This window comes from Montipora foliosa, unplaced genomic scaffold, assembly GCF_036669935.1.
Source record: "Montipora foliosa isolate CH-2021 unplaced genomic scaffold, ASM3666993v2 scaffold_382, whole genome shotgun sequence".
In the NCBI taxonomy this organism is placed as follows: Eukaryota; Metazoa; Cnidaria; class Anthozoa; order Scleractinia; family Acroporidae; genus Montipora; species Montipora foliosa.
The window spans coordinates 384,944-405,000 of NW_027179682.1; the positions used below are offsets into that span (position 1 = coordinate 384,944).

Sequence of the window (20,057 nt, forward strand, 5' to 3'; positions counted from 1 at the left end):
AAAAGCAAAAGCAAAATGATATCATAGTAATTTCTAATGTGCACGAGTCGTAACTGAGTTACTGGTATTCTCTTCCATTAAGTACCGCAAATTTTTCCAACTTCATCCATGTCTCTTGTTTCGATTCCACAGTCAAAGATCTTATGGCCATACCGTCGAGGGTACATTTCTAAGCCGCAAACGTTTAGTTCTTCTCTTTTACTGGCCACCTTTTCAGATTTTGCAATTCAGTTAGATGTGCCTTGGGTCCTTCCCTAACACCGCGTTTATGATTATCTCCACCTTTTAATAGGTGTAAAGCACAAAATATGGTACTACAAGAGCGTTGCAAAGGATAAGGAAGAGCACTGATGTAAGTTTATTCTGGGAAAAAACCACAATGCAATGAAAATTGTACATAATGTTTTGAATCTTTCTTTTGCAGAATGCTGTCTACTTTCAGCATATGCATCGCTCTACTACAATTAAATCCCAATTGATTTTTTAGAGTTAGTCTTAAGGGAAATATACCGTTTTCAAGAAAGAATTGTTGGGACACGCATGAGACCGAGAACTTGGCATCAAGCTCTGTAGTTCTGCCTAACTACTATACATGTTATATGATACTTTAAAGGCTTCTCCATGCTTTCATGTTTAGTGTTTTTGTCTACAATGCCTTTTAAAAAAGGCATTGTAAAGTCCTTTTAGAATTTAGCCTCTGTCTTTCTCTTTATCTTGGAATCCTTTGCATCGGTGGCCCCAGCATTTCCTGTGCTCGCCCCTTGGACCTTTTCTCGGCTCTCTGCTTTTGGTACTTTGACCTTTTCAGCCTCTCCAGCATTTGGCACTTTGACTATCTCAACATCTTCCTCTTGCTGCGTATTAAGTGCCTCACGAGGGTCAGCCACATCTGCATGAATGGGATGAACACCTGCGGTTCCTCCATCTGTTGTTGACACCATTGGTGTAACTTCTTGTTCCTCTGGAGTCAAATGTGCCGCATCCACCCATTTAGGAATAGCATCCCCTGCCACTTCACCACCTGCTGTTTCCATCAGCAATCCTGCACCACCACTAGCATTGGTGACCTCAATAGCATCCCCATCTACTGGCCCTTCTTTCTCAGGTTTCCTTGCATCAATTTCTTCAATGCCTGTCACATTGGTTATATCAGCATCTGTAGGCATACGCAGCTCGTCAGCCACATCTACGTTGCCTGCTTCAGTTAATTCAACAGCTTTTGGTTCGTCGTTTTCAGTCTTTGCTCCCTTTGCTTCTTTAGAATCCAAGACGCTGGTTAATTTGAGGTCACCTGCCTCTTCCTCTATCACTACCAGTAGTGATGCACCTTGAGCAGCATTGTCCCTGTGTGCTTTTGGATCTTTTTCTTGACATGATTTTCCTCCTCCGGCCACCTCCCACACACTGTGGAATGACACCTTACTCCGTGCAGACTTTCTCGTTTTTTCCACTCTTGAACTTTCTGGTTTTACTGCTTTAGGTCCAACTGCCCCCGGTTCTTGTGAAATCATTTCACCTGGCAGTTTCTCCTTTGCGTTTACGGTTGCATCTTTAACATCTGCTGGCTCCTTTTTCTCAAGGTCGGTTTCCGCTTGCTTGTTACCTACATGTTTTTCATCTTCTTTTTCACCTTCAAGATCTGTGTCAATGGCAAAAAAAGGGGTTTTATAGGTTTGTTTCTTGCTCAAAAAACAAATACTGAGAATGCTAACACTAAAAGGAAACTATTAATTTGCTTTTTGGAAAGAAAATGTCGCAAAGGTTAGTTCAATTAAGAAAAACAAAGGGTATTATACGTGAAATGGAATTTAATTTTATCGCTGTTGACAGAGGTACTGGCATTTATCGTAAGTTTTTCTTCCCTTGATGTCTTGGAATCTTTCTTTCCAAGATAGACTTATTCCATTACAATAATTAAAGTAGACGATGCTATTATATTACCAGGCTCATACAAGCGCTTACAATAAGCGTCACCAATTGCATTGCTCGGTGCATGGATGCCGAGCCAAAATAATGACAGAACGGTATGCCAACATTCGTTTCTTTTTGGCTGGAGAAGATGCTATTATTTTACCAGACTCAAGGCTCTCCGTATTTTCCTTAAGTGGAAAGCTGAGACACACATGTGGGTTTCATGATCACTTTTACCTGATTCCAATAGTACGCCATCGGCTCTCAGTGGAAAGAAAAATTACAGGAAAAATGAATATTACAATGCCAAACATTGGTTCTCAGCATTTTAAAAGAGATATTTTATCACGGATCCTTGATATTTTACTGCCTTGGGAAGGGCCCTAAAACTTAAATCAAGTGAACAACATTTGTTACACTAAAATTCCTCTAGCGAGCATCTTACTCTTCGACAAAAGTGCATTCGTTCAGATAAAATACTGATTTTTAATCTTATTAAGGAGAGCTGCGAAATAAGTAACCAGGCGTCACTTATTTCCTTTATAATACCACATGACACAAGTTAGAAATGCCTCTATGCCTTTAATGTTAAGTAAGGTTCATTTTGCAAGAAAGCTAGAAGTTGCATTTTCAGCACTTCCTAATCTTCGTAAGCTATTTAACATTTTAAAGCAAAGTAAGTAGTTGACGTTGTTATCACTTATCTTCCTTAGTTATCTGGTTATTATCGTAGATAAATAACGTTACCCTCGTCATGTTCAGATTCCCCATTGTCCTGTTCTTCCTGTTCTTGTTCGTCTTCTGCAAGCAAGTCACACCCGTCAATATGAATCAAGTCAATATCTTTCAAGGGAAATCCGGATAATTTTACAGCCGATTGTCGCCATTCTTCAACTGTGCTAATTTTCAGGGAGTACGTTTCCTTAAATTCATTGAAATATAAAATGCAATCGACAAATACCAACCAAAACCCAGTTTGCATAAATTACATAAGTTTATTATCGATTCCCGTAAGCAAAATATACCATATTGATGTCTGGTGAAAGCTAAAAGACTGCTAGACCAGCTTTTGACTTTGAAGAGGTCTTGTAAAAAAAAACGAAAAACAAAATCAGGCATTCTAAGCTTTCCATTAAAGAGTCATCTAAGGGTCACATCTGTCATTAAAACAAAACAAGAAAAACCGAGAAGAGTTTCTACTTTGTTTTATTATTGGAATCAAGGTACTTTGGAGAACCCATTATCCGTTCAGGGCATGACTAGTAGGCATCATAAGGCACAGACTATAATCTTAGCGAGGCCCACTGATTTTATATGTCCTCTGGTTGCTTAAAATCCTGATCATAGATTGACAGATACAGCCAAATGTGCCACATGCATGATCTAAACTGAGTGGTGGGGCTCCTGTGCTGTCCGTCCTCCTCTGCATCCATATCCTGATGTTGGCTTCTCCCTCATGACGGCTGGCTCGGGTCTTCCAAGTGATACGGTCTGCAGGGATGGTCTCTCGGGTATGCAATTACAGAAGGCTAAGTGTGTGCATGTCCCTCATGCCACATGAAGCAAAGCTTTGGTCTCCCGAGTGGATTCTTGCCCCGCTCTAGCTCTCCATACTGGAGGTCCTTTGGAACGTGACCGTTATGCAATCTGTGGACGTGGCCAAGCCAACAGAGTTGTCTCTGGTGAAGGAGGGTGTAAATGGAGGTAATGTCGTCTCTCCCGACTACAGTAGTGCTGTTTGGGACTCGGTGGCCCGGCCGACAGGGAATGCGCTGAAATCACAGCATGTCGTACGCGGTTTCCGCTTTTCATGCCCTGCATATGTGGTCCAAGACTAGCTGACATATAAGAGCATGCTCATTGTGCGGGCACGGTAGTCGGGAAGAGAAAGAAGACTCGGCCAGCCTCCTGGACTGTCTTTGATTTGCCACTCATCCAAAAAAATGGATGAGTCAGTCCAGTTTCGAATTGCCAAACCTTTTTTTTTAATTTTTGCGCATTTCGTATGTCGGTTACAGAAACTAGTCTGCCAGAAACCTATAACTTTTTCTGTAAAAAATGAAATGGCAATTTAAAGTATGAAGTATCTTGAGATTCCGAGGAAATTATTCCTTGGTTGCCGTGTGTTTGCCAGAGTTGTTAGAAAATATCCCGACCGTTTGTTTTGCGGTTACTGGTAAGGCGTGACTGACAACCAAATACATTTTATTTTCAACGCATGCGTAATACGAAATGTCGAGGCTGCTGGCAGAGTCTTCTTCCCCTCCCCGACTTATCTAGGAAGATCAAAGGAGATTCTGCCTGCAGGGTAAGAGCCGGTGTGCCCATGAGGGATTCTTGATGTTGAAGCTCAGGAGTTTAGGAGTGCAGCAACGGCAGGATCTTGATCAGACCATCTCTGTAACTGACGCCAACCAGTAAAATTCTCACACTAAAAACACCAGAATCCGACCGATTAGGGACGTCCCCATACCTTTGCCGAACTTGAGCTTCATCTTTCGAAAATTCACCGAGAAAGGCGATGCTGAAATCTATGGTAAAGTTTCTCAACATGATCGGTGCAAGAAACCGGACCAAAGGAATTCGAATCATCTAAATCCATTCGAATCTACAAATCAGTTCCTAACGGTCGCATTGCCCTGATTGGTCTTTGTCTTTGACGTTAGTCATGCAGTAATTTTCGAACGGTAGTGATGGGTCTGTGAGCAACACGGATGTTGTAAGGCTGTTGGATCCTTGCGACAATCTCAGGGGTTCCTTTGATGTAGGATATAGTCACTGTAGTGGTATGGGTCCGGTTTTTGTTGTTGTTGCCGAAATCGGCGAGCAAAACATCGAGGAACAAGCTCTGGCAAGTTATAAACAAACAATACCACTCTGGTTACGTTACGTTGACAGTACTTTCACAGCTCTACACACAGACGAAATCGACGATTTTCACGAACATCTCAACGGAAAAAACGCCCACATCCGGTTACTACTACTACTACTACTACTACTACTACTACTACTACTACAACTACTACTACTACTACTACTACTACTACTACTACTACTACTACTACTACTACTACTACTACTACTACTATTACTACCCATTAATATTAATATATTAATATTAATATGAAAAGTATTCCTTTCCAATTTCTGGCTATTCCAAGTAATTACAGTATTCAATAAAATATGTAAATCTATAAAAACAAAAAAGAAATGATAAAAATCATATTTTTATAACAGATTCAACAATATATTTACAATATATTTTAGATCAACGCTTCTAAAATTCTCTTTTTAAATGACGCATAGTTTCCTTTTTGAATGATGCAAGGTTTGTTAGCTCAGTGAGCCTTTCGGGTGAGGAATTCCACAGTGAAACTGCTCGATAATGAAAGATGCTTTGGCCTGCGGCCGTTCTGTACCCTGAAATGTCCATCTCATTCTTGTTCCGTGTGTCTTTATTGTGTATTTCAGACCTCTCTTTGAACTTCTTAGAAAGATAGTCAGGGGCCAGTCCACTTAAAATCAGTATGCAGTCCCTGTAGATAAGCATGGATTCGACAGACAATCATTTCAGTTCTTTAAGAACAGGGGTAATGCGATCAAATTTCTTCGAAAGGGGTTACAATCCTAGCTGCGAAGTTTTGGACATTCTGTAATTTGTTCACATTCTTCTTTGTCGTACAAGACCGGACCTTAACGAGACGCGCACTACTGGTTTGTGACTCATGCGACAGCTTAGCAGACGAACATAAGTGCTTAGACAACGTTTACAGTACGAACAACTGCAACTACGACTTCCTTACACCTAGAGCTACATTTACAGTGACTGAGATTATCGCAACGATCCTACAGCCTTACAACATCCGTGTTGCTCACAGATCCATCACCACCTTACGAAAATTACTGACTAAAATCAGACAAAGACCAACCTAAGGACGGACAAGAAACAGTTTATAAGATCAAATGCTGCGACTGCCGGGCCACTTATATCTGTAAGCCTGGCAGAAATTTGAACGCTCGACTGACTGAACACAGAAGAGCCACGAGGAACGGTGGCATCAACAATAACATTGCTGAACACCATCTACAGACAAACCACAAAATCGACTGGGACTCTTCTGCGCGTGTTACCTACCACGATAACTACTACCAACGGATCGTACAGGAAAGCTGGTTTACTAACTTAGAACAGAGACCAATAAACCGATGCCTACAACTTCCCGCACCCTACAAACAACTCGACGACGACATCAACAACAGACAAACAACACACTGATTTACTATATTAGAGTACTTCCCAACGTATTCTATGATACACGTACAGACATTTTAGACCTATAGGCGGATCGAAATACACCAATCATTGTTTAGTCTTCACAGACAATTGAATCTGGGCTCAACTGACAGTCGACCAATAACATCACGAATAAGTCACGAATAAGACCAATGAAATCTACGTCCGGAATTTTTATAGTATCTAATGACGTTACACAAATCACTTGACTCTGAAGATGACTTCCCCTCAGGTTGTCGAAACGTTCGTCAATGTCATCTCAAACAGGACTACACTCACCCGGACGCTCGTACTCTACTTAATTATGCTATGATTTCTGGGTTCAAACCATTTACGATATTACAACAATGTAAGGAGGGATAAAGAAAATTATAATAGAGGGTATATAACGAGATTTTATTGAGGCTGAAACTTGCTCTGTATATTATACCTTATAAATTTTCTAGGTACGTCTACTATTTGCCATTTCCAAGATAAGTGCTCATCAAGAATTACGCCAAGGAAGACAACCTCACTTACCCGATCAATTTCTATATTATCAATTGCAAAATGTAAGTCAAGTTTCTGCCTATTTTGTTTTCTTTGAAATATAATAAAATTAGACTTTTTAATATAAATGGTAGCTCAATAGACCGAAATCAGTGAGACAGTTTCCTCGACTCAGCACTTACAATTTCCATAAGTTTAACTGGGTATTTAAGAGAGTAAAATATGTTAGTATCGTTAGCAAAGAGTATAAAATACAAAGCCGTTGACACATTACACATGTCGATAATGTATAAGAAAAAGAGGTAACCAGCATGTAATGTATGTATGGGAGGAACTATATCCAGTGTACTCTATAAACGGAGATCTAGAAGAAAGATAAGTTTTAAACCATTGTAACCCCACCCCACGAACCCCATGAATAACTAGTTTACCCAATAGGTATCACGATTTACAGTGTCAAAGGCTTTGGATAAGTCAATAAATAGTCCCAAAGTGACTTTTCCTTGATCAATTCCTGAAAACTTATCATATGAAACAGTCCTTCAATTTCCCCCTCACAGCTATCCGACCTTCTCGAAAACGTAATAGAACTCCGACAAGTTTGTTTGTCAAGTCGGGGCCTTGCAAAACTATCGTGCTGAGACAGTCAAACACAATACGTGTCTTCTCTGGTTTGCTAACATTCATAACACTGTGATGGGGAAGGTAGCAGGTCCTTGAACTTGATGAGTCGATCTCTATTTCCAGCACTTTGTGAGCGTAACCTTTATCCAGCATTTCTTGACTTCCAGCCTTGTAGTTAGCATGTAAATCAGGGTCCCTGAAGAAACGTTTGCCCAAAGACTTGAGACGGTTTTGTGCCACAACAAAATTGTTAGGCATGTCTGGGTACTGAGACTTCAAAGTAATGTCCATCTGATAGTGTCCATCCGTGATCTCAATTGCCCACTCCCAGAATTCAACTGCTCTCTTGTCATCCACTGACAAGTGCGGCAGACCATCAGCTAGGGTTTCACCTCTCTCCTTTCCCTTTCCAGGGGCCACTAAGCCTCTTATATCCTGACCAACCACTCCTGAGTGGCCTGAGTGACCTGACCACTCAGTATGGAAGGGCCGGACTCGTCTATTTTCGGAAAGGATAGATCTTTAAGATGAGGCTAACCACGGATATTACAAGGTAAGGCAATGCAATGCAACCTTTGGCGGATGGATAACACCATTTCCTCCTGCCGCACCCTTAACACCAATCACTTCTAGTGTCACTACACTTTCAACATTTTCTTCACTGTTGTTGACGATAGTGAGGGAAAACTTTGCACGTCCCCCTTTCAGAGAAGACTGTTCCATCAAAGCTTTAGAGCAGAGGGTTTTTGTGCTTCCAGAACCAAGCAGAGCATATGTGTTCAGGTGAGCAATTTTGCGTCTAGCTCTGACCTTCACAGGGTACTGTAGGAAGTCCCATCTTGGGTGTCTCGGACCTAGATGGGGTAAATGTACAGCTGTTGGCTTCTTCAAGTGGATAGCTGGAGACAAGGTTGTTTGCATCTTGCACTCAGAATCGGCATTGTCTTTGCTTGTTTACTGAAGAGACATGTGCGTCAACCACATTCAACTTACACTCATTTGCAAGATGGCTTCCATCAAAACAGGAGAAGCATCGTGGCTTGCCCCAAACAAAACAACAAATTTTTCTTCAGGCAACATTATCTTAAATCGCAACGATGCAGACAAATCATGATGCATACAGGCACACAGCCGCCACTTAACCTTTTTGAAAACATTGCTAGTTTTCACAGCACTGCTGGAATTGGGCCTTTGGCGTGCGTGGTGTACCTTGTAACCGTGCATTAGCATCCATCAGTTTGACCGTTAACACTCCAAACACAGGGTCAGTGGCATCTCTGGCCGCTTCAAAAACAAAACGTACTAAGTCCACAATGTTTTAAGTGTATGTATTTGAAGTGCAGTTTATAGATGAAAGGAGAAGTGATCCTCTCAATTAACTGGGAAATTTAAGCAATTGTCTGTCAAAGACACCTGCAACATGATTCGAACCCATGACCTCTGAAGAGAACCTGTGTGGAGCAGGTTCAGTTGAGTGCAAGGATCATCCATAAAAACTCATTTATATATACACTTTCGTTTGAATGGTTTATGAATTATAGCTTAAATAGGGGATACAGATACTATTTATTACTTAATATTAACATAATATATGGATTTAGCCAAGCCTAAAAGCGGAGCTCCCGGGTTATTTATTCTTATTGGCTGTAGGGTTAGTTAAAATAAAAGGTTTTGGTTTTTGTCCGCGTTTTGGCGTTTCCGGTTACTGCTCAATTAAATAATTTTCTTCGCTTTCTTCTATAGGAAAATTCATTTCGATATGGCATGAATCACAAAGCGATGAGTGTGATATCGGTTTTTCAAGTGACATTTACTGCGGAATTCACCAGTTTGGCAATGAATTTCCTTGAATCGCAAGAGTTTTAAAAGAAAACAAGCATGGAGAAGGAAAAAGACCATTTCAGAGTCAACTGTCAATAGCCAGCGAATAGGAATCACGCTAAAATTCGAAACTTGATGTGGCAGATCATTAGAAAACTTTGTCAGTTTAAGATCAAAAAAGGGTTTTATTGATGTACTTTATTCCATTTTATCTCTGAGAACGAGATTCACATTTTAATTTTTTTCACTAACACACGCCAGCTTGGCTTGGAAAGATAATTGGCAAAATACGGCTGCCAAAAAAGGAGAAACTTCAAACAAGATCCGCTCCAACAAAGTACCTGTACGTGCTTTAAACAAACCTCTGAAAACCCAGGCCCGTGATCTTTCTCCTTAATTTTACGAGAGCTCATTGCGATTACGTGTTTATGACATACGGGCAAAATTCCTTGTCACTGTCAAGACAAATCGAAAAACGGTGAGGCAAATGGAGCCGGTTCGCTCGCATTTTAGAGCAAAACAAACAAACAAATCAACTATTTCTTGACGTCCAAAAAGAGTACAGATGATTTTTATCTATTTCCAGGTCAGAATAAAAATTAGAGTTTCATTCCTGAAGAAAGGAAAAAAACGATTAAACCACTTTAAAAACACGCATCTACTTGAAATAACGCATCTGTAAAAATAACAAACGGTTTAGTGAGCAAGAAAAGAATTTTTGTAGTAACTTCTTCCACCAAGTTTGAGCTATTACTGGTATAATGTTTTGTCGTTCTCGTTCTCTTTCTCTCTTCTTTCGTTTCTGTTCTAGTCATAGGCCGGCCAGCCATCATGCAACCTTATTAGATTCAAAATTAAAAATGTTCTAAAAATATGCCAAAAATGGCAATACAGAGCAAAAAGCAGCTCTAAACATATGAAAGATAAACACTCGGCTCTAAGTTTATATCCCACCGATGCTTGAATTGGATAATTACATAGCCACCAGTGTGGACCACAGCTATCATGATATGTCAAACTGGATTAAAACGAACCAAAAACGCTGAAAGAAAATACTTTCCAAACCGTTTTCCACCTGAACACGAAAAGCGTCGACGGTTAAGACCTTTAGTTGACATAGTATGGCCGTGTAGCCGCGTCGAGCGCGCGAAAGATGAAGCCTCGTTTATGTTTAGGTGTCCTGGGCCCGGTTGTTCGAAGACCGATTAACTTAATCCAGGATTAGAGTAAACTTTTGTTTCATGCTTTCAACTTTTTGGTGAAAGTTTCTTTCGCTTATTTTTGTTTTTCAAGATTAACTTCTTCTAATGTAAAACTTTGCCGCATAGCAGTGTTGAACAGCATTTGGCAGTAGAGAAATAAACTCCTTGATTAATTTTTAATCTGAGATTAGCGTTTTTGAACGCTTTTGAACAACTGGGCCCAGACCTGGCTTCAGCTTGCGATTCAATCGAAAACCAATACCTTGTCAGCAGTCAACTTCAAAAAAAACACCTGACCTCGATGAGCTCTAAACTTGAGCCTGAGATACGGTCACGGGATACTGGTCGTTTTGACAGGTGTCAATTCACCAGAACATGGATGTCCAATATCAAAGCTGTATGGTGTAAACTAGCGGGAGTAGATGGTCGCCATGTTGAGCACAAGTACTTTAAACTTGAGCCTGCGATATGGTCACGTAATACTGGTCACATTGGCATACATGGAGGAGTGGACGTACGGACAGGCGGTCGATGACGTCATAGCTAAAACCAAAATTTCTCGCATCGATGCGTTACCACATTTTCTTAACTTTGGTGCTCCACCGAGCGCGCCTTCGGCGTGAATCAAGCAATCAGGGCGGGCGCTTTATTTTAAAAACAAAAGATTTGATTGGTTCTGATTGTTTATTGTCAAATCATAATCCAGAATTTCGATGTGTGATATGCACTGGTATTACACTTCTTGCACTGTGTTACATTTGAACTGCACTGCTATCAGCCAATCAGAATTGAGTAATTTTTTTTATGTATATTATCAATTTAGTAAATAAACCACCTCTGGCGGTTGGTACGTCGGCTGATAATGTCTGCAGAGTTAACTGAATAGAGTGTAATGTGAAGTGCTCGATTTCTATCCCATATGAACCATGTGAGCGTTAGCCCTACTTATGGAAATGGCCCACACAAGGACAGAGAAAAACTCTGACCAGGGTGGGAATTGAACCCACGACCTTCGGTTTAGATCTCCGCCGCCCTGCCAACTGAGCTACAAGGTCAGACGGGAGCAGGCCGTGGGAACTGAGGCTGCAGCCAAGGATATTATCAGCCATCATACCAGCAAGCCAGAAAGGGGTTTATTTATTTTATAACCATCCCATTAATTTTCATATCACGCAAAAAAACCGCTCTTAAAAAGCCAGTGTTGAACGAGAAGGCGATGCTTCGTATTTTTTAATGCATTCTTCAAGATTTGACTAGAAGAAAGTGGTCGGTTTCAGAAAAAAAAAAATCAAATCATTTTAATTGTCACTGCGAGTCGAAAACTCGAAAACAACGCGCTTTTTCGCTTACTGAAAAAGAAATTTAATTCAACCATGGAGGACAGAATGTACAATGTCTGGATAACAGTGTTTTCAAGAACGGCTGGATTTTTCTCTCCTTCGAACGGTTGGTTTATTTTATAGTTAGTAAACACAGTGTATTAAATTCTCTAATCTATAAAATGACTCAGTTTAAGTTTGTGTCGGATGAAATCTCTAAAGTGTGTTCATAACTTTCTTCACCTTCAAAGACGTTGACAGCTGGTTTTGTTGACTTTATTGTACTTTCCGGGACATCATTGGCGACCAGCTTTTTAAGGTCACTATCACTAGACTCCAGAAAACGAGTTTGTATTTCTTCCATGTAATAAAACTCTTCTGCGGCCTTACTTCTGCTGGGTTTGTTTCTTTTCAACGGAAATTATCGCTACAACATTTCGCAGGGCAAATATCCACGCAAACGGGGTTTATTGCCTGATAACTGTCCTGTGAGTTTGCACCACGTGACGGAAATTAGCCAATGAAATCGATCAAAAAATTGATCGGCCACAGTGAGGATAACAGATGAATTTTTTTACGAGAATATCCGAATATATAAATATCAATACAATGATTCTTTATAGATTAAATGTCCGTTCAAGCAGATAAGTCCAAACTAACGAACAATAATATAAAAAAACACAAGTGACATAAAGGTATTCATTTCATACTAGAAATAAAATTTCATATATTTTCAACAAGTATTGTGTAGATTTAAATGTTAGAGTAATTTTCTTTCCATTCAAACTGTTGTCAAACATTTTTAGTCCAAGTATTTTATTTCGGATTCTCTAAAATCTTGTGTTGTGTACAAATTTACTTGTGCAGGCTGTGGTGCTGGCTACATTGCTGAAACCCATATGCATTTTTACACAATCTAAATGAGCATATTTTTCGGAATAAGAATTATCATATTTTGAAACATCTTGCTAGGATAATTGCGATGTTTCTTGTTTCAAAGTTATTGATAATGCTACCTCTTTCTATTAACTTAAAATCGAGTAGAGTTTTAATATTGAGCAGTTGAAACCTGTAATTAACAAACAACTTGATCATGCCAGCTTAGCATTACACTTTTAACCTTTTACCGTTATGTCATTTGTGTTTTCCCTGATATTGTTGGTTAGTTTGAATTTATCTCCTTGTAATGAACATTTAATCTCTAAAGGAACATTGTAACAAAAACTATATATACGAATCATCTTGTAAAAATTTTACTTGGTATCCAAAAGGAAAATTTGGGGTAACCATGCATTTTTGAGAGATACTTAATTTTCAATTTGAGAAAGAATGCCATCCATTGCTTTGCATTTTAAAGCTTTTACAAATAATATTCGTTAATCATCTTTGAAAAATGCGTGGTTGCCCCCAATTTTCTTTTTGTATTTCAATAACACTTGTTAAGATCTACATTTCCTATATAGTCATAAAATGGGGGGAAAATGCCTTTGAATTAGTAGGCACCGTCCTTAAATTCCATTCCTAAGACCATTAATAAAAATGCAAATCTTACAAGCAAGTGAATATTCTTTGAACAATTACCTCCGCGAGTTTAGTGTTGCATAGTTTTCCAAAAGTTCTTACACATAACTTTTTTGGTAGTTTCCTTTACCCCCACATTAAGAATTAAACGCAAGCTCCAACATCATCTATTTCCAAACATTATTTTTACAATTTTTACAATTTCAATGCTTGGTAGCATACTAATTACGTTTCCCTGTTACTTTTTTCTTCAAGACAATTGTGCTTCAAATAAAGTCTCATCAGTCTTACCTTGGGTATCGTCACAACAGGTGGAAACTCCTCGAAAGTTGCTCCAGGCTTTACAAATTTTTTCTCCCAAAATCTTTTTTACCTAAGAAAGGGATTTTTTTTTTTTTACTTTCAATTATATTAATAAGGGTGAAAGTGATTAGGTGAGGTAAGACTGTCAAGATATTTTGCAAAATGGTTAATAGTTGAAAAAAATGGATGTAAAATGATATCCCAGATGAACACTGGTCATTGTTATTCCAACATAATGGCAAAAGGACAAATCGCGATAATCAATAAACAACTCACTTTATAACTATCGTTCTATGAAATCAGCCTCTGCTATCACTTCTTTCTCATAACTCATTGGACCTTAACTAATTCTTTAAAGGCTACGTCCAGTGATTAAAAACAGGAATCTCTTTACCTGTGGGGTTGAAAGTGTGTACAGAACAGGATTTATTGCTGAGTTGATTGGCAGGACAAAAACCACCATCCAAACAGCTATGTCTCCACGAGGGGTAAACTGCTGATCTATCGCTGATCTCATTCCAAGGGCCATAATTGGTGCCCAACAGAGAACATCTGTCATCACAATGCACACAATCCTCTTTGTCATAGACGTATTCCTGTTAGTATTGACTGAAGAGGACTTCATTTTTCTCTCTCTTCTGGTTCCTTGCTGGGCCATGCGCCATTTTGACGACCAAGTCGTATAGAATATCAGGAGGTATGCAATTATTATAAAGAGGACAAACACCAGGTTCAGACCAACAAATATGGCAGCCGAGTACTCCCATCCAGACAAAAAATCAGGCGTGAGCTGAATGGGTAGACACACCACTGATTTCCCATAATAGTAAATGCCCGCATCTGGGTTATGGAAATAGCGGATACCGAAAGTTGGAAGGAAAGCGATGAAGAACCCAATCACCCAAATAATAAAGCAAAGCGCATGGGCCTTCCTTTGTGTAAGAACTTTAAAGCGGCGTGGGAACACAATGTGTTTTAGTCTGTCAAGCGACAGAAGAGACAAAACCATTAAAGAGACTTCACTAGACAGCACAGAAATACCCCCTAGGATTTGGCAGGGAAACCCGGTACGCCACTGGTAATCATGCAGAAAATAGACACCAGTCCACACCGCATCCATCACCCCGACAGTAATCAGGTAAACAGCCATAAGTCCATCTGCAGCTGCCACGTGCATCAAGATGATTGATTGTGCCATATTTTTTTCTTTGTAGCATATTCGCCAAACAAAAACAAATATTGCACCAAGCAGAGATAGGATTCCAAGGACCCAAATGCTCCTTCTGGGTCCAGGGTGCTGAAACATACTACCACAGTTGGCAAAGTTGTCGTCGAACACAAACTCACAACCACCGTCTTGCTTAAATTCCACGTGACAGCACATTACATTTGAATCAACGGTTCTGTAAGCAAAGAGATCATGTGTAAATTGAGGGCACTATGTGTGTCATTGAAAAGATAGTTTGTCCCCTTCATTGCTTTGCCTCATTTGGGAATATAGAGAAGGCAAGTGACGATTCAAGAAGGCGCTGGATTTCTCCCTTTTTGTCAACGGGCATACCTATCTTGTGACAAATATAAAAATGTTGATTTGTCTCCTTGTTTGTGTGTTTTCGAAAAAACAAAAACAAAAACATAATCAATACTAGACCTCGTGGTATTAGATAAGCGGCACACACTGCTATTTAAAAAAGTTCGTTTTTTTAATAATATCCAATGTCTTTGTCTTCCTTAAGAACAAGAGCAATTTTTGTTGATTTTTCAATTGTTGTCCCTTGTTATTGTATAATGCATTTTACATGACGTGCAATTCACGTAACTAGCATCACTTAGCATCACGTACCGTGGACCTGGTATAGATGCGTATTAAAATGACCCACTTCGTATCTCGTGATACCACAGTTCCTTTATCTTCTCCTTACTCAGCCACCCTCCTTATAAGAATGTAGTAAGAACATTGTATTTGCTAAAATTGGTTGAACGGCCAGCATAACCGCGATGAGACTTCAACTTGTCTCAAAGTGGATTCACCGAGTAATTGTTTATTACTAGCAACGTTGCATGTAAATATAACCCAAAAAGCGACCCAAAGAGAATATTAAAAGTAAACTTATTTAAGGGAATGTGGAATATTTTAAAAGAGAATCAGAACTAAACTTGAAACTGTCAAATCAATGAAAGAGAAAATGAAGGAAGGAAAGAATGAATGGACGAATGAATGAACGAATCAATCAATCAATCAATGATTCAACGAGTCAATAATTCGATGAGGGAATACAAAATTGATTGAATGTAGAAATCACAAGTTCAGTGTTCAGATTTGCACTGACTCTACGTGATTTCAGTAGCTAGGAAGACCCTGGACCCAGAAACAAGATAATGAAACAAGATATCTTACATCCTTATTATGTTTTGCATCCTTGCAAAAAAACCTTCTGGGAGATCATACATCGAGTTGAAATGCATGTACCTGCAAAGGGAGAACAAAGAAGCATGTTAAATTAATCTCAGTGATGGTCACGTCCAGCTATCTATGAAAGCAAGTAGTGCGATAAGTAATGAATATATCAAGCTAATGTGGGTGATTTGAGGGACAAAAGACTATTAAATTTTGTCACAGCCACTCACGTACCTTACTCCTCTACAATTCCCATTTAAATTTCCATTGGATTCGGATGAGCAATATCTCTCGTCATTTTTTAAAACTTAAATATCGGCCATTTGGAAATACATTTTTCATCACCACGCTTCCTCTTGAGACACTGGTGCTATCATTATCAGGGAAACAATGTGAGATCACAGCTCCACCAAGACAGGTAAGATGATGTCGTAAACCTAAAGTTCAGAAGTTTTCCTTCTTCAAACCTTTCCACATTTGCTTTTTTTTATTATTTTCCAACAATGAAGGATAATTCACACTATGCTCACTAGCATCAAGCTAACTCATTTAGGAGAAGGACTCAGGAAAATCGCAGGGAGGACCAAAAACAACTTTGCCGTGCCCAGTATTGTATTTATGAAAAAAGCAGAGCAAACAAAAGATGGCGACCAAATTAAAACAAAAATGTTTTGCATGCTTTGATTTGCAGGAAAATAACTTTTAGGAGTCTGCAGTTTTTCTTTTTGGACCTATAAAATACGGCTTCTTGGATAAGCCGGAAAAAAAAACTATGAAAAAAAGAACCTTCCAAAAGTCCCATGCCAATCCATGGAAGGGGAAAATGAAACTTGCAATGTCGTCGCAGACTCCTTTTAAGGCAAAGTCGACGTAAAGGAAAACTGATTGCTTTCATTAAGAGCAAGGGCATTTTAAATATCATGGTTGTTATTAAAACCTGTAACGGCCTATGAACAACAGGCGTCGTGAAAAATTTGGAACATTTATTCACAGTACTTCATTCTTTTCCGGCGATTTTTGCTTTGGAGTTTTCCACCGAATATTTCAGTGAAAAAGAGTACAATGGACGTTCGAGATGACAAATATTTCAAGTCTTTTTTCAAGAGGATATTCAACTTATTGAACATCTTTTTGCAGATTTTCAGGACACTTGGCTTGGTTGCGATGAGGTACCTGCTTTGCTAGTGCAACATTTTTTTCTCACAACTATTTGTACGGTAATCACATGATTTCGAGTGCACTTTGCAAAAAAATAAGCACGAGTAGTCTTTTCAAAGACGAACAAAAGTGCACGAACTTGTGCGACGAGTGCAATTTGTAGTCTTTGAAAAAAATACAAATGCTTATTTATACCACATTTCTCGAGAAAAAATCACTGATTTTTTATTAATAATGTACATAAAATAAATCGAGATGGTTAAGCAGAAGCAACGCATGTGAATCACTCAATCATTGCGCCATAAAATGCACCATCCACGGCTCCCATTTGATTGGTTATCTCTTACTTTGCTTGCTCACTGACCATTCAGAATGCTTGGTTTATTACTTCTTTTTGCACTGAATTTCCTCATCTTTTCTGTAACTTGTTTACTTACAGGAATTTCAGAGATGCAGTATCTTTGAAGGTTTCTTTCGATACTCTGCGGATCTCATTCTCTGATACATCCCTGAAAAAAAGTACAATTATGAGGCCGTTGCTCGATCAACATGAAAGTTCGATTTCATTTTCATACGTAAAAATCTGTGTAGGACTAGAGTTATTAGGAATATATCAGAAACAGACAATTATTTTGTCTCAGCTGCACTTGTAAATAGCCAACTAGCTTGCCTCTGGCCAGTTCGGATTCTTAACAGTGGTTGTTGATTGAATATTCTCTTATGTCGTGATTCTGCTTTATTGGGCCAGAAAAGCCCCAATGGGGAGTGGTCAATTAATTATGTATGCATGTATGTATGTTGGAGTCGAAGAAGAAAACCAATCAAAAAGGCCTGTTTCCAGTCCTGCTACAACTTTTGGTGTTAAAGAAAATAAGAATAAGAATAAGAATAAAAAAAAGATAAAACAACAGCGGCTACAAACATAATGATAAAGCGCATTTTACTTTGACTTGACGTTTCGTATGCCGCAACATACATCTCAGAAGTGACGGTTGAACGCATTTAAATATGATATATATAAAATTAAGAAGACTGGTAACTAAAGAGAATAACATAAAAGTAGTTTAGATAGTAGTGAAAACTGACAATTTAATAAAGCCAGAGACTGATCCAATTGAATGCTTTGAAATGATCTTTTTTACGGTCTTTTTTCCGCTATTGCAGATCACGCAGTAAAAGCAGGTCACAACATAAATGGGACTGTTTTCAAGTTTTAGCAAATGGTAGCTCTGAATTGCATTGTAAAATAAAAGGAACTCCATTAATACGCGACCTTAAACCAGCGTTAAACGAAAAGGTTGGCAGTAAAAAACTCTGGCTTTATTAAGTGGTCATTTTTCACTGCTATCTAAACTATTTTTATCTTATTCGATCTAGTTACCAGTCTTCTTAATTTTATATATATCATATTTGAATTTGTTCAACCATCACTTCTGAAGATGTATGTTGTGTCATACAAAACATCAAGTCAAAAGTAAAATGGGCTTTATCATTATGTTTGCAGCCGCTGTTTGTTTTATGTTTTTGAATAAGTTGAAATGGCCAAAGAGCAAGAATATTTAAGAGTGAGAATAACTCAATTTGAAAAGCAATTTTGGATTCAAGACATCTATGGATACCAACCTCATCAAGGAACTTCGACTACGTGACGGAAATTTTACTGTTTGTCAATGTCATACAGTTTTATTCATAATTTCGTCATTTTTATGTTTTACAGTCACGGTCACGGTTTAAATTTGTCATATTTTTGGTCTTTTGGAAAGATTATGAATGCAAATTCCCCGCCATTTGGGTACATATGTTGTTGGTCAAATCCGGTCTCAGGTTGAATCCGTTTCTACCTAGATTAAATTCGTGATCCTCATTTCACCTACGTTTCATTCCTGAACAAAGGGAAAACCTATTAAACCACTTTTTAAAAAGACGCATCCACTTTAAATAACGCATACATAAAAATAACAAACGGTTTAGTGTCCAAGGGAAGAATTTGTGGAGTAAGTTCTTCCACTAAGTATGAGCTATTACTGGTATTCTGTTTTGTCGTTGCCGTTCTCTCTCGCTATCCTTTCGTTTTTGTTCTAGTCATAGGTCTTCCAGGCATCATGCAACCTTATCAGAGGGGAGTGAAAAATAAACACTCAGCTTTAAGTTATATATCCCTCCGATGCATGACTTGAATAACTGTTTAGCCACTAGTGTGGACCGCAGCTATCAAGATATGCCAAACTGAATTGAAACGAGCGAAAAAAGCAGCAAGAAAACATTGTCCAAACTGTTTTCCACCTATAAACGAAAAGCGTTGACTGTGTAAGAACTAAAGTTGACGTAGTATGGCCGTGTAGCCGCGTCGAGCCACAGAAAGCGCGCGAAAAATGAAGCCTCGCTTATATTTAGGTGAGTTAACGTGGGTTGAGCCTGCAATTAATCGAAAACCAGTACCTGGTCGGCGGTCAACTCCCTACGGAGTGAATAATGCGTGATCCATTCTCGTCACCAGAGCCTTAGATCGACCCAAGGCTCTGGGAAACTCTGGGTAGGAGAACATGTGCCGTAGGGTTTTTATAGCCGAGAATTGGCTATTTGAACCTTACGGTGCCTGCTCACTCCTCGTGCTAACATGAATGCACCAGTTAGAGACGCTTTTGATTGTTCTTCACGAAAACCAATGAGAACACACTTTGTTTCAGAGTTCCTCAGAGACCTTCTCTCCCTCAGTCAAGAGAAGAGCTCTGGGGTCGAGATTGTGGGTGATCCAAACAAAATAAAATGACCGGCGTAAACTCACCAGCATTTTTGAATCGGAAATATTGAGAATACAAGATGATGCTGTGCTACAGAATACAAAGAGGGCCACAACATTTGACCTACAAGTTTTCAGAGGTAAGAGAAGATTTCATAGTTTTGCCAACCAGTGTTTGATTTGGTTTTTCCAGATAATTTTTGCTGAAAGCTAAACAATCTTCACGCCAACCAATTGTTTCACTCGGAGTAATTCTATTTTGTAGGGCTGGTCGCCT

At 39.0% G+C, this 20,057-nt stretch overlaps 1 protein-coding gene across 1 annotated transcript in view; it reads right to left on the reverse strand.

The window, feature by feature from the left end:
- Positions 1 to 457: 457 nt before the first annotated feature.
- Positions 458 to 20,057, reverse strand: part of LOC137987713 (G-protein coupled receptor GRL101-like) — a 45,832-nt gene continuing 26,232 nt past the window's right edge. Inside the window, exons 3-8 of the mRNA XM_068833786.1 lie at positions 17,478 to 17,549; positions 15,883 to 15,954; positions 13,879 to 14,887; positions 13,473 to 13,554; positions 2,659 to 2,712; positions 458 to 1,639 (exon numbers count right to left, since the gene is read on the reverse strand). Of these exons, the coding sequence (XP_068689887.1) occupies positions 684 to 1,639; positions 2,659 to 2,712; positions 13,473 to 13,554; positions 13,879 to 14,887; positions 15,883 to 15,954; positions 17,478 to 17,549 (2,245 nt within the window). The 3' untranslated portion in view covers positions 458 to 683. The remainder of the gene's footprint in view (positions 1,640 to 2,658; positions 2,713 to 13,472; positions 13,555 to 13,878; positions 14,888 to 15,882; positions 15,955 to 17,477; positions 17,550 to 20,057) is intronic.